Source organism: Nerophis lumbriciformis, linkage group LG24 (genome assembly GCF_033978685.3).
Source record: "Nerophis lumbriciformis linkage group LG24, RoL_Nlum_v2.1, whole genome shotgun sequence".
Lineage (NCBI taxonomy): Eukaryota > Metazoa > Chordata > Actinopteri > Syngnathiformes > Syngnathidae > Nerophis > Nerophis lumbriciformis.
The window spans coordinates 34,341,435-34,357,148 of record NC_084571.2 but is presented as its reverse complement, the minus strand read 5'-3'; the positions used below and the strand labels follow the sequence as shown (position 1 = coordinate 34,357,148).

The 15,714-nt window shown below is 34.7% G+C and overlaps 1 protein-coding gene across 2 annotated transcripts in view; it reads left to right on the top strand.

Annotated features, from left to right (window-relative positions):
- The window catches only part of tmem184a (transmembrane protein 184a), a 55,333-nt gene extending 39,941 nt beyond the window's left edge, over positions 1-15,392 (top strand). For both annotated transcript variants that reach the window (XM_072916011.1, XM_061982024.2), the window contains 3 exons: positions 3,074-3,243; positions 3,313-3,510; positions 14,442-15,392. In XM_072916011.1, the coding sequence (XP_072772112.1) occupies positions 3,074-3,243; positions 3,313-3,510; positions 14,442-14,671 (598 nt within the window). In that variant the 3' untranslated portion in view covers positions 14,672-15,392. The remainder of the gene's footprint in view (positions 1-3,073; positions 3,244-3,312; positions 3,511-14,441) is intronic.
- Positions 15,393-15,714: the final 322 nt, after the last annotated feature.

Here is a 15,714-nt window from a genome sequence, read left to right as displayed (position 1 = left end):
GGCAATTTAAAATAAATAAAGAATAGTGAACAACAGGCTGAATAAGTGTACGTTATATGAGGCATAAATAACCAACTGGTATGTTAACGTAACATATTATGGTAAGAGTCATTCAAATAACTATAGAAGAAGGGGAGAAGGGGTCCAGACTGAGGCCAAGAAAAAAAACTCATAGCCATAGCACACATAAGCATGTGTGTAAGAGGGAAGCATCAAAGAACACAAAGGCATTAAATTGACATTAGGGGTGTAACGGTACGTGTATTTGTATTGAACCGTTTCAGTACGGGGGTTCCGTTTCGGTTCGGAAGTGTACCGAACGTGTTTCCACACGGACATACTAAGTAGCGTAACGCACGTTGTGTAAACAATGCACACCGAGGCACAACACACGGCACGCTAGCAGCTAACGGGCTACGATAGACTGACCATACGTCCTCTTTTCACCGGACATGTCCTCTTTGGCGGGGCTGTCAGGGCGGAGTTTCTTAAATGCTTTGAATGTCCGGCATTTTGAGTTAGGGTTGCGTGTATTTTCAATGTGGGTTAAGAAGGGGTTAAAAACAAAACAAATTGTGCGCGCAGCAGCGTTGGTGAGGGAGGGGCAGAGACAGAGAGAGAGAGAGAGTTATGATAAACGCGCATGCGTCGCCAGGCTCTGCTTTTTATCCATAGATTTATCACATTTAATTTTTTATTATCTATAGCAGGGGTGTCAAAAGTGTGCCCCGGAGGCCATTTGCGGCCCACAGCTAATGTTTTAAAGGCCCACGGCACATTCTAAAAATACTATTAAAACAAACAAAAGTGAAATAAAAAAGCTTAAAGGTTAAATGTAATTTAGAAAACGTTGCAATGTTGACTAATAAAACAAAGCTGTTTTTTTTTTCTTTCAAACTGTCATTACTCATAACATAATATTGAATCAAAATCAATATTATTATGCATTATTGACCTATCCAAGGTTCCCATTACTTCACATCAAAATATTCCACTAAGAATAATATTTTTGGTGGAAGATTTTGCAAATTTGGTAAATAAATAACCCAAAAATTTAGATTTTGTTGTTTTCTTACTGTACCGAAAATGAACCGAACCGTGACCTCTAAACCGAGGTACGTACCGAACCAAAATTTTTGTGTACCGTTACACCCCTAGTTCATAAGTAATATTGTAAATCCCACTCTCTTTATTTTCATGTACATTTTGGCTGTCCCATTTAGTAAAAAACTGTAAAATTACATTCCGTTTTTTTTAGGTGGTCTGTCATAACTTTTTTACAACTCTATGGGACATTGTGACTTTTGGTATTAGTGTTCCTGGAAAAAAAAAAAAAAAAGGGACCCAACCTACTACCAAAGACTATAAAATTGGGAGCCATAACCTCCCTGCTTGGCACTCAGCATCAAGGGATGGAATCGGGAGGTTAAATCCCCAAAAAATGATTCCCGGGCGCGGCCACCGCTGCTGCTCCCCTCACCTCCCAGGGGGGGTGAACAAGGGTGCAGAGAATAATTTCGCCACACCTAGTGTGTGTGTGACAATCATTGGTACTTTAAAGGGGAACATTATCACAATTTCAGAATGGTTAAAACCATTAAAAATCAGTTCCCAGTGGCTTATTATATTTTTCGAAGTTTTTTTCAAAATTTTACCCATCACGCAATATCCCTAAAAAAAGCTTCAAAGTGCCTGATTTTAACCATCGTTATAAACACCCGTCCATTTTCCTGTGACGTCACATAGTGAAGCCAACACAAACAAACATGGCGGAAAGAACAGCAAGCTATAGCGACATTAGCTCGGATTCAGACTCGGATTCCAGCGGCTTAAGCGATTTAACAGATTATGCATGTATTGAAGCGGATGGTTGTAGTGTGGAGGCAGGTAGCGAAAACGAAATTGAAGAAGAAACTGAAGCTATTGAGCCATATCGGTTTGAACCGTATGCAAGCGAAACCGACGAAAACGACACGACAGCCAGCGACACGGGAGAAAGCGAGGACGAATTCGGCGATCGCCTTCTAACCAACGATTGGTATGTGTTTGTTTGGCATTAAAGGAAACTAACAACTATGAGCTAGGTTTACAGCATATGAAATACATTTGGCAACAACATGCACTTTGAGAGTGCAGACAGCCCAATTTTCATCAATTAATATATTCTGTAGACATACCCTCATGTCAGCAGGCCAGGGAAGCTAGGGTCGATATTCTTCTCTTGATCATCTTGGGACGGTGTGAGCCAAGACATCCAGGGGGTTTAGCTCGCTCGTCTGCGGGAACAAACTGCCGCCATTGCTTGCCGTGTTACCGAGGCTCTTTGTCCCTGAATTGCTCACACACTCCGGCAGATTCAATGGGGGTCTGGCGGCAGATTTCTTTGACTTTATCGTTGGAAATGCATCTGCTTTGAGTGTCGCAGGATATCCACACATTCTTGCCATCTCTGTCGTAGCATAGCTTTCGTCGGTAAAGTGTGCGGAACAAACGTCCAATTTCTTGCCACTTTCGCATCTTTGGGCCACTGGTGCAACTTGAATCCGTCCTTGTTGGTGTTGTTACACCCTACGACAACACACCGACGAGGCATGATGTCTCCAAGGTACGGAAAACAGTGGAAAAAACGGAAAATAACAGAGCTGATTTGACTCGGTGTTTGAGAAAATGGCGGATTGCTTCCCGATGTGACGTCACAACGCTCCGAGAGCGAATAATAGAAAGGCGTTTAATTCGCCAAAATTCACCCATTTAGAGTTCGGAAATCGGTTATAAAAATATATGGTCTTTTTTCTGCAACATCAAGGTATATATTGACGCTTACATAGGTCTGGTGATAATGTTCCCCTTTAAACACACATACTGTATAGCAGATTTTTACAGCTAAATGTGTACATATCATTTATACAGACACATTTTTTCTGTCAATGGGTCAAAATATTTGCCCAGACCGGGACTATCATAACAAAAGCATGATTGTTGCAGCAAATATAACCTTCTTATTTAATATGTAATTTACATTAGGGACGTTCAAAAGTTAGTAAATGATGTGGTGTTTTCTCCTTGTGTGCAGCGTGAACGGTGGATACCTGTACATCACCATCATCTACAACTTCTCCGTCAGCCTGGCGCTCTACGCCCTCTTCCTCTTCTTCTTTGCCACCAGCGACCTCCTCAGGCCGTACGAGCCCGTGCTCAAGTTCCTCACCATCAAGTCCGTCATCTTCTTATCCTTCTGGCAAGGTAAGGCGTCCGCTCTTGCCTTTTCCTTTTCGAAATGACATCGCACGTGACTGTGCGGCGTCCTTTCAGGGATGGTTCTCGCCATCCTGGAGCGCTGCGGCGTCATCCCCAAGGCGCTCTACATCGACGGACATGAGGTGGGCGCCGGCACGGTGGCGGCCGGCTGGCAGAACTTCATCATTTGCATCGAGATGTTCTTTGCCGCCATCGCCCTGCGGTACGCCTTCACATGCACCGTGTACCAGGAGAAGAAGAACAACGTGCCAGGTGAGACGCGTCTTCCCTCTCTCCTATACGCGTGAAATGAAATGTGTGTAGAGCAGTGGTTCTCAAATGGGGGACACGTACCCCTCTGATTGCCGACCCGCCCGATTTTCCCAGGAGACTTCCGGATTTCAGTGCCTCTCGCAGAAAACTCCCGGGATTAATATTCTCCGATTTTCACCCCTACAATAATAATAAGGGCGTGCCATGATGGTGCAGCATTTAGCGCCCTCTACAATATGTATCAACAGCGTACCAGTCCAGCCTCTTGTAATATGCATCTTCTGCTTGCACACGTAAGTGACAGCAAGGCATACTTGGTCAACAGCCATACAGGTTACACCAGGGGTGCTCACACTTTTTCTGCAGGCAAGCTACTTTTCAATTGATCAAGTCGTGGGGATCTACCTCATTCATATATATCATTTATATTTACTTATTTATGAAATATATGTTTTTGTTAATAAGTTAAAGGTGTTTAATGATAATGCAAGCGTGTTTAACACATAGTTAATATTGTTAATAAATTATAGGTGTTTAATGATAATACAAGAATGTTTAATACATATAGTTAATATTGTTAATAAATTAAAGGTGTTTAATGATAATACAAGTATGTTTAATACATATAGTTAATATTGTTAACAAGTTAAAGGTGTTTAAAGATATTGCAAGCATGTTTAATACATATAATTAATATTGTTAACAAGTTAAAGGTGTTTAAAGATAATACAAGCATGTTTAATACATATAGTTAATATTATTAATAAGTTAAAGGTGTTTAAAGATAATACAATCATGTTTAACACATATAGTTAATATTGTTAACAAGTTAAGGTGTTTAAAGATAATACAGGCATGTTTAACACATATAGTTAATATTGTTAACAAGTTAAAAGTGTTTAAAGATAATACAAGCATGTGTAACACATATAGATTCCTTTCTTTCATGAAGACAAGAATATAAGTTGGTGTATTACCTGATTCTGATGACTTGCATTGATAGGAATCAGACAGTGGTGCTAAAAACGTCCGCATTTTCGAATGGAGGAGAAAAAAGTCCTCCTTTCTGTCCAATACCACATGAAAGTGGTTGGTTTTTGGCATCTTATTTGTCCAGCTTCCGTACTCCTTTGTATACACTTTACAAGAAATACATTGTCGGCAAACTCCGTAGCTTGCTAGCTTGTGCACGCCAGCTTTCTGAGACTCGTTTTGTTAGCGCAACTGTGCAGTCGGTCTTTGGAGTTTTGACGACAGGTACGGCGCCAGAGTCTGTTGAAATAAAGTGTTTCTCGCCTTCCAGTCGGTAATTTTAATGAGCTGGCAGCAGCCAGCGTCATCTCAGAAGACCCTCGGGTGCCGTGAATGTCAATCAAGTGACGAAAGTGACGTCATAGTGAAGATTTATGATCGCTCATTTTTAGGACTATTTTTTTTAATGCCTGGCTGGTGATCGACTGACACACCCTCCGAGATCGACCGGTAGCTCGCGATCGACGTAATGAGCACCCCTGGGTTACACTGACGGTGGCGGTATAAAACAACTTTAACACTCTTACTAATAATGCGCCACACTTTGAACCAAAACCAAACAAGAATGACAAACACATTTCGGGAGAACATCTGCACCTTAACACAACATAAACACAACAGAACAAATACCCAGAATCCCATGCAGCCCTGACTCTTCCGGGCTACATTATACACCCCTGCTACCACCAAACCCCGCCCCCACCCCAACCCTGCTCCCTCACACATCAACCCTTTATAATTAAATCAACACAAGTTTTTAGTTATTTGTATATCTTTTTTTCCAAATAGTTCAAGAAAGACCACTACAAATGAGCAATATCAGAAACTGACGACATAGTGCTGTATTTTACTTCTTTATCTCTTTTTTTTTCAACCAAAAATGCTTTGTTCTGATTAGGGGGTACTTGAATTAAAAAAAATGTTCACAGTGGGTACATCACTGAAAAAAGGTTGAGAACCACTGCGTTAGAGTAGTCAGTGTACAGTTTGTATGGCAGTAAAGGTTAACTATCCACTGAAAATGCAGCAACAGGCACATAATTGTCAAAATAACTTGTGCTCGCTATGCACTAGGGTTGTACGGTATAGTACCACGATACTAATGAATCATATTCGGTACTATACCGCCTCTAAAAAAGAACCGGTCAACCAACTCCCCGCCCGCCCTTCGTCGTCACACTGTGACATTCCTGGTTTTACGAGCAGAGGAGCATGTTCGGCAGTGCACAATCACAGAGTACTCACAAGCAGACACAGTGTGTAGACAGAAAAGGGAGAATGTACGAAATTAGGCTTAAAAAGTAAAGATAAAGGTGAAGTTATAACACTGAAACACCCTCAGGATGAGATGCTTTAAGACATGGCTAGCAAGTTAGCGGCTAACGTCCATCCGCAGTGTTTTAGCTACTTCTAAATCACTAATCCTGGTCTCCATGGCGACAAATAAAGTACGTTTTCTTACAAGTATCATTATCACTGGAGGACGAGGAATAGCTAAACATGCTTCACTACACACCGTAGCTCACCGGCGTCAAAATGTAAACAAACACCATGGGTGGATCTACACCTGACATCCACTGTAATGATACCAAGTACAGGGGCGTATCTAGTCGATACTGCTATGATTACATCGATATTTTTTGCCATTACATCTTCTTTGGGTTTTTTTAAATGTATATTATGTTTATAAATTCAGGAAATATGTCCCTGGACACATGAGGACTTTGAATATGACCAATGTCTACACACTGTGTCTGCTTGTAAGTACTTTGTGTGTGTGCACTGCCGAACATGCTCCTGTGCTCGTAAAACCAACAATGATACGACGTGACGACGGCGGGGGGTGGGGGACCGGTACTTTTTAGAGGCGGTATAGTACCGAATAGAATTCATTAGTATCACGCTACTATACTATTACCGGTATACCGCACAAGCCTAATATGAACATATCAGGGTTTTTTTTACTATTTTATTTTATTAGTACATTGTAACACAGGCTTCACTTTGTACACCCCTGGTTTAATGACATATATTATTCTGCCCTCCCTAAATGTTGGAATTTAGCTTGGCAGATAGGTAAACAGTCTTTTTAAATTAGAGATAGCAATCTTGTGGTTGTTTAGTAATAGTCTCTGCAGTGAAGTTACTGTAAAACTAAGCACACAAAAGAAAGTGCATTATTATACACATGAAGTACACATTATTATACACATGAAGTACACATTATTATACGCATTATTATACACATGAAGTACACATTATTATACACATGAAGTACACATTATTATACGCATTATTATACACATGAAGTACACATTATTATACACATGAAGTACACATTATTATACGCATTATTATACACATGAAGTACACATTATTATACACATGAAGTACACATTATTATACGCATTATTATACACATGAAGTACACATTATTATACACATGAAGTACACATTATTATACGCATTATTATACACATGAAGTACACATTATTATACATATGAAGTACACATTATTATACACATGAAGTACACATTATTATACGCATTATTATACACATGAAGTACACATTATTATACACATGAAGTACATATTATTATACACATTATTATACACATGAAGTACACATTATTATACACATGAAGTACACATTATTATACGCATTATTATACACATGAAGTACACATTATTATACACATGAAGTGCACATCATGATACACATTATTATACACATGAAGTACACATTATTATACGCATTATTATACACATGAAGTACACATTATTATACACATGAAGTACACATTATTATACACATTACACACATGAAGTACACATTATTATACACATTATTATACACATGAAGTACACATTATTATACACATGAAGTACACATTATTATACACATTATTATACACATGAAGTACACATTATTATACACATGAAGTACACATTATTATACGCATTATTATACACATGAAGTACACATTATTATACACATGAAGTACACATTATTATATGCATTATTATACACATGAAGTACACATTATTATACACATGAAGTACACATTATTATACGCATTATTATACACATGAAGTACACATTATTATACACATGAAGTACACATTATTATACGCATTATTATACGCATTATTATACACATGAAGTACACATTATTATACACATTATTATACACATGAAGTACACATTATATGCATTATTATACACATGAAGTACACATTATTATACACATGAAGTACACATTATTATACGCATTATTATACACATGAAGTACACATTATTATACACATGAAGTACACATTATTATATGCATTATTATACACATGAAGTACACATTATTATACACATGAAGTACACATTATTATACACATTATTATACACATGAAGTGCACATTATTATACACATTATTATACACATGAAGTACACATTATTATACACATGAAGTACACATTATTATACACATGAAGTACACATTATTATACGCATTATTATATACATGAAGTACACATTATTATACGCATTATTATACACATGAAGTACACATTATTATACACAGGAAGTACACATTATTATACGCATTATTATACACATAAAGTACACATTATTATACACATGAAGTACACATTATTATATGCATTATTATACACATTATTATACACATGAAGTACACATTATACACATGAAGTACACTTTATTATACACATGAACTACACATTATTATACACATTATTATACACATGAAGTGCACATTATTATACACATTATTATACACATGAAGTACACATTATTATACACATGAAGTACACATTATTATACACATGAAGTACACATTATTATACGCATTATTATATACATGAAGTACACATTATTATACGCATTATTATACACATGAAGTACACATTATTATACACAGGAAGTACACATTATTATACGCATTATTATACACATAAAGTACACATTATTATACACATGAAGTACACATTATTATATGCATTATTATACACATGAAGTACACATTATTATACACATGAAGTACACTTTATTATACACATGAAGTACACATTATTATACACATTATTATACACATGAAGTACACATTATACACATGAAGTACACTTTATTATACACATGAACTACACATTATTATACACATTATTATACACATGAAGTACACTTTATTATACACATGAAGTACACATTATTATACACATGAAGTACACATTATTATACACATGAAGTACACATTATTATACACATTATACACATGAAGTACACTTTATTATACACATGAAGTACACATTATTATATACATGAAGTACACATTATTATACACATACACATGAAGTACACTTTATTATACACATGAAGTACACTTTATTATACACATTATTATACACATGAAGTACACACTATACACATTATTATACACATGAAGTACACATTATTATACACATGAAGTACACATTATTATACGCATTATTATATACATGAAGTACACATTATTATACGCATTATTATACACATGAAGTACACATTATTATACACATGAAGTACACATTATTATACGCATTATTATACACATGAAGTACACATTATTATACACATGAAGTACGCATTATTATACGCATTATTATACACATGAAGTACACATTATTATACACATTATTATACACATGAAGTACACATTATATGCATTATTATACACATGAAGTACACATTATTATACACATGAAGTACACATTATTATACGCATTATTATACACATGAAGTACACATTATTATACACATGAAGTACACATTATTATATGCATTATTATACACATGAAGTACACATTATTATACACATGAAGTACACATTATTATACACATTATTATACACATGAAGTGCACATTATTATACACATTATTATACACATGAAGTACACATTATTATACACATGAAGTACACATTATTATACACATGAAGTACACATTATTATACGCATTATTATATACATGAAGTACACATTATTATACGCATTATTATACACATGAAGTACACATTATTATACACAGGAAGTACACATTATTATACGCATTATTATACACATAAAGTACACATTATTATACACATGAAGTACACATTATTATATGCATTATTATACACATGAAGTACACATTATTATACACATGAAGTACACTTTATTATACACATGAAGTACACATTATTATACACATTATTATACACATGAAGTACACATTATACACATGAAGTACACTTTATTATACACATGAACTACACATTATTATACACATTATTATACACATGAAGTACACTTTATTATACACATGAAGTACACATTATTATACACATGAAGTACACATTATTATACACATGAAGTACACATTATTATACACATTATACACATGAAGTACACTTTATTATACACATGAAGTACACATTATTATACACATGAAGTACACATTATTATACACATACACATGAAGTACACTTTATTATACACATGAAGTACACTTTATTATACACATTATTATACACATGAAGTACACACTATACACATTATTATACACATGAAGTACACATTATTATACACATTATGCACATGAAGTACACATTATTATACACATTATTATACACATGAAGTACACATTATTATACACATTATTATACACATGAAGTACACATTATTATACACATGAAGTACACATTATTATACACATGAAGTACACATTATTATACACATGAAGTATACATTATTATACACATTATTATACACATGAAGTACACATTATTATACACATGAAGTACACATTATACACATGAAGTACACATTATTATACACATTATTATACACATGAAGTACACATTATTATACACATGAAGTACACATTATTATACACATTAATATACACATAAAGTACACATTATTATACACATTATTATACACATGAAGTACACATTATTATACACATTATTATACACATGAAGTACACATTGTTATACACATTATACACATGAAGTACACATTATTATACATATGAAGTACACATTATTGTACACATTATACACATGAAGTACACATTATTATGCACATTATACACAGTATTATACACATGAAGTACACATTATTATACACATGAAGTACACGTTATACACAATATTATACAATTATTATACATATGAAGTACACATACACATTATTATACACATTATTATACACATGAAGTACACATTATACACATTATACACATGAAGTACACTATTATACACATGAAGTACACATTATTATACACATGAAGTACATATACGCATTATTACACACATGAAGTACACATTATTATACACTTTATTATACACATGAAGTACACATTATTATACACATTATTATACACATGAAGTACACATTATTATACACATGAAGTACACATTATTATACACATTATTATACATATGAAGTACACATTATTATACACATAAAGTACACATTATTATACACAGTATTATACACATGAAGTACACATTATTATACACATTATACACATGAAGTACACATTATTATACACAGTATTATACACATGAAGTACACATTATACACATGAGGTACACATTATTATACACATGAAGTACACATTATACACATTATACAATTATTATACATATGAAGTACACATACACTTTATTGTACACATTATTATACACATAAAGTACACATTATACACATTATTATACACACGAAGTACACATTATACACATTATTATACACATGAATTACACATTATTTTACACATTATTATACACATGAAGTACACATTATTATACACATGAAGTGCACATTATTATACACATTATTATACATATGAAGTACACATTATTATACACATTATTATACAATTATCATACATATGAAGTACACATGAAGTACACGTTATTATACACATTATTATACACATGAAGTACACATTATTATACACGTTATTATACACATTATTATACAATTATTATACACATGAAGTACACATTATACACATTATTATACACATTATTATACACATGAAGTACACATTATTATACACATGAAGTACACATTATTATACACATTATTATACACATTATTATACACATGAAGTACACATTATTATACACATTATACACATGAAGTACACTTTATTATACACATGAAGTACACATTATTATACACATTATACACATGAAGTACACATTATTATACACATGAAGTACACATTATTATACACATGAAGTACACATTATTATACACATGACGTACACTATTATACACATTATTATGCTCATGAAGTACACATTATTATACACATGAAGTACACATTATTATACACATTATTATGCTCATGAAGTACACATTATTATACACATGAAGTACACATTATTATACACATACACATGAAGTACACTTTATTATACACATGAAGTACACATTATTATACACATTATACACATGAAGTACACATTATTATACACATGAAGTACACATTATTATACACATTATACACATGAAGTACACATTATTATACACATGAAGTACACATTATTATACACATTATTATGCTCATAAAGTACACATTATTATACACATGAAGTACACATTATTATACACATTATTATGCTCATGAAGTACACATTATTATACACATGAAGTACAAATTATTATACACATTATTATGCTCATGAAGTACACATTATTATACACATGAAGTACACATACATGTAGGAATCATGTTAAATTCACTAAACATTTTTGCTAGAAACTAAAAAAAAGTAATACAGCCATACATTATAAAGTTTGGCTCTTATGCTGTGAGCTTAATGCTAACATACAATGGACCGAGCCATTGACAGGCTAACAAAAATTAGCATTGCAATCGTTTAAACTTGTACAAATGCATGTCCCAAATTCCAAGCTGCTGTTTTGAGGGATGTTAAAAAAAAAAATAATGCACTTTGTGACTTCAATAATAAATATGGCAGTGATTTGAGTTGATTTATTTTGGAAAACCTTGTTACATTGTTTAATGCATCCAGCGGGGCATCGCAACAAAATTAGGCATAATAATGTGTTAATTCCACCACTGTATATATCTGTATCGGTTGATATCGGAATCGGTAATTAAGAGTTGGACAATATCGGCAAAAAAGCCATTATCGGACATTTCTAGGTTGAACTACAATGTCAATACAATTAAAGTGTAGATGAAAATACAGCTTCACCACTTTATTCATCATTTGTGCGCTTAAGACATTTTTTCTGACTTAAGCCCCAGACTTTTTGTTTGTTTTATATTGTCATTACTGTGTTGGAACTGAGTACCACAGCTGATTAACAGATATCATTTTTGGCCCAACAATGGGTCCACGTTCTCTGGTTAAGAAACACTGCTTTAAAGTCAGAGGTGGGTAGTAACGCGCTACATTTACTCCGTTACATCTACTTGAGTAACTTTTGGGATAAATTGTACTTCTAAGAGTAGTTTTAATGCAACATACTTTTACTTTTACTTGAGTATATTTATAGAGAAGAAACGCTACTTTTACTCCGCTACTTTTATCTACATTCAGCTCGCTACTCGCTACTAATTTTTATCGATCTGTTAATGCACGCTTTGTTTGTTTTGGTCTGTCAGACAGACCTTCATAGTGCCTGCGTTTCACCAAATACAGTCACTGGTGACGTTTCACTCCGTTCCACCAATCAGATGCAGTCACTGGTGACGTTGGACCAATCAAACAGAGCCAGGGGTCACATGACCTGACTTAAACAAGTTGAAAAACTTATTGGGGTGTTACCATTTAGTGGTCAATTGTACGGAATATGTACTGTACTGTGCAATCTACTAATAAAAGTTCCAATCAATCAATCAAAAGTGTGAAGGAAAAAAGACCATTTTTTATTCCAACCGTACATCCCGTCAAAAGCCTAAAGACTGACTGCACAGTTCCTGTCTTCACAATAAAAGTGCCGCTCCATCGCGCCTGCGCTTTCAAAATAAGAGTCTCCGAAAGCCTGTGCAAACAAGCTAGCAAGCTACGGAGTTTGCCGCCAATGTATTTCTTGTAAAGTGTATAAAAACGAATATGGAAGCTGGACATATAAGATGCCAAAAACCAACAACTTTCATGTGGTATTAGACAGAAAGGAGGAACTTTTTTTCTCCTCCATTTGAAAACGTGGACGTTTGTCATCACTACTGTCTGATTACAATCAATGCAAGTCATCAGAATCAGGTAATACACCAACTTATATTCTTGTCTTCATGAAAGAAAGGAATCTATATGTGTTAAACATGCATGTATATTCATTAAAACACCTTTAACATGTAAACAAAAACGGCAAAAAAAAAAAATATAAATTATATACTGTATATATCAATGTATGTATATATATATATATATATATATTATGTGTGTGTGTGTGTATATATATATATATATATATATATATATATCTATCAATCAATGTTTATTTATATAGCCCTAAATCACAAGTGTCTCAAAGGGCTGCACAAGCCACAACGACATCCTCGGTACAGATATGTGTGTGTATGTTACTCATCAGTTACTCAGTACTTGAGTAGTTTTTTTACAACATACTTTTTACTTTTACTCAAGTAAATATTTGGGTGACTACTCCTTACTTTTACTTGAGTAATAAATCTCTAAAGTAACAGTACTCTTACTTGAGTACAATTTCTGGCTACTCTACCCACCTCTATTTAAAGTATATCCAAGTTTATTTCCTACAGTTGTGGCTAGAGAAGATGTACTGCCTTACTGTGAGGGGCGGATCACTTATAACACACCGCTTACTGTCGTCCTACAACGTTGACATCCTCTCGTCCCCCAGCCGAGAACATGCCGCCGATGCAGAGCATCTCCAGCGGTCTGAAGGAGACCATCAACCCCGGCGACATGGTCCAGGACGCCATCCACAACTTCTCCCCCGCCTACCAGCAGTACACCCAGCAGTCCATGCAGGAGGTGGTCCCGCCCTCCTGCCCCAACGGGAAAGCCGGCGCTTTTAAGTCCCGCAAGCCGGACAAAGTCCTGTTGATCACGTCCGACGACGAGTTCTAGGACGCCGGGTGCAGGTGCGTGTGTCCTCGCCTCGCTGCCACATATCTCTCCACAGCGCCTCTCAGAGGACCAAAAAAAAACTGTTCAATTAGTATTGACACGAGGGGTCTTAATGAACATTTATTTACAATAGTTTTTAACATATCAGTCAATCAAGGTTTCTCTATCTTGGCTTTATTATAAACACAGAAAAATACCTCTGTGGTATCTGACAAGCCAAACAAGCAAAGACTACCAGATGATGGCAAAGGCTTGGATCGCCATCTAGTGGACAACATTTGCCATTTTTTGACACATTTGTTCTCAAATCATGGAGGAATTCCTCGAAAGACAAACTTGTTTTGGAGCAGGTACTTCAAACTGTCTGTATTTTATGTCAACATCAAATCGACCCAGCCCTTCAAAGGAGCAGTTGATTGGTCTTTCTCACTACTTTGAGTAGCATCTGCACTATTATTATCACTATTTATAATTCCATTTTAATTATGCACAGAATTCGTTCATGTAATTCTAATATTAAAATGTTTTTTGCCTTCGGGAAAATGTCAAATATAGTAACTTAACACCTTTGTACGTACAATTACAAATACTGTAGTGCTCATTTGTGCCAATGATCGCTGGTTTTTAACAGGAGAGCAAAAATGACCAGCATATTGAGGTGTTTGGATATGAATTCATACAGAAATAAAATTGTGTGTGTGTGTGTGGCTGTTAAATTGAAGTGAGTCCATGTGTGTGACATTTCCAACGAGGAGGAAGCTTTATTTGCAAGTACAAAAAAAAAAAAAAGGAAGACACAGCAAGACACATTGTCATGGAATAATTTAGAAGAGTGGGGTTGAAAAAAAAAAATCACTCATTCATACACGTGGACGGAAAGGAAGCGAAAGTTGAGAAAAAATAATTTAGGCATTTTTAATACAGTGACTGAAATAAATATGCATGAGCAGCGTAATGGAATTTTGTCCATAAACATAACAAAGAACCAATGCATATTATTTGTTACAACTACATTTTCTGGTGATTAACCTATTTTATTCAAC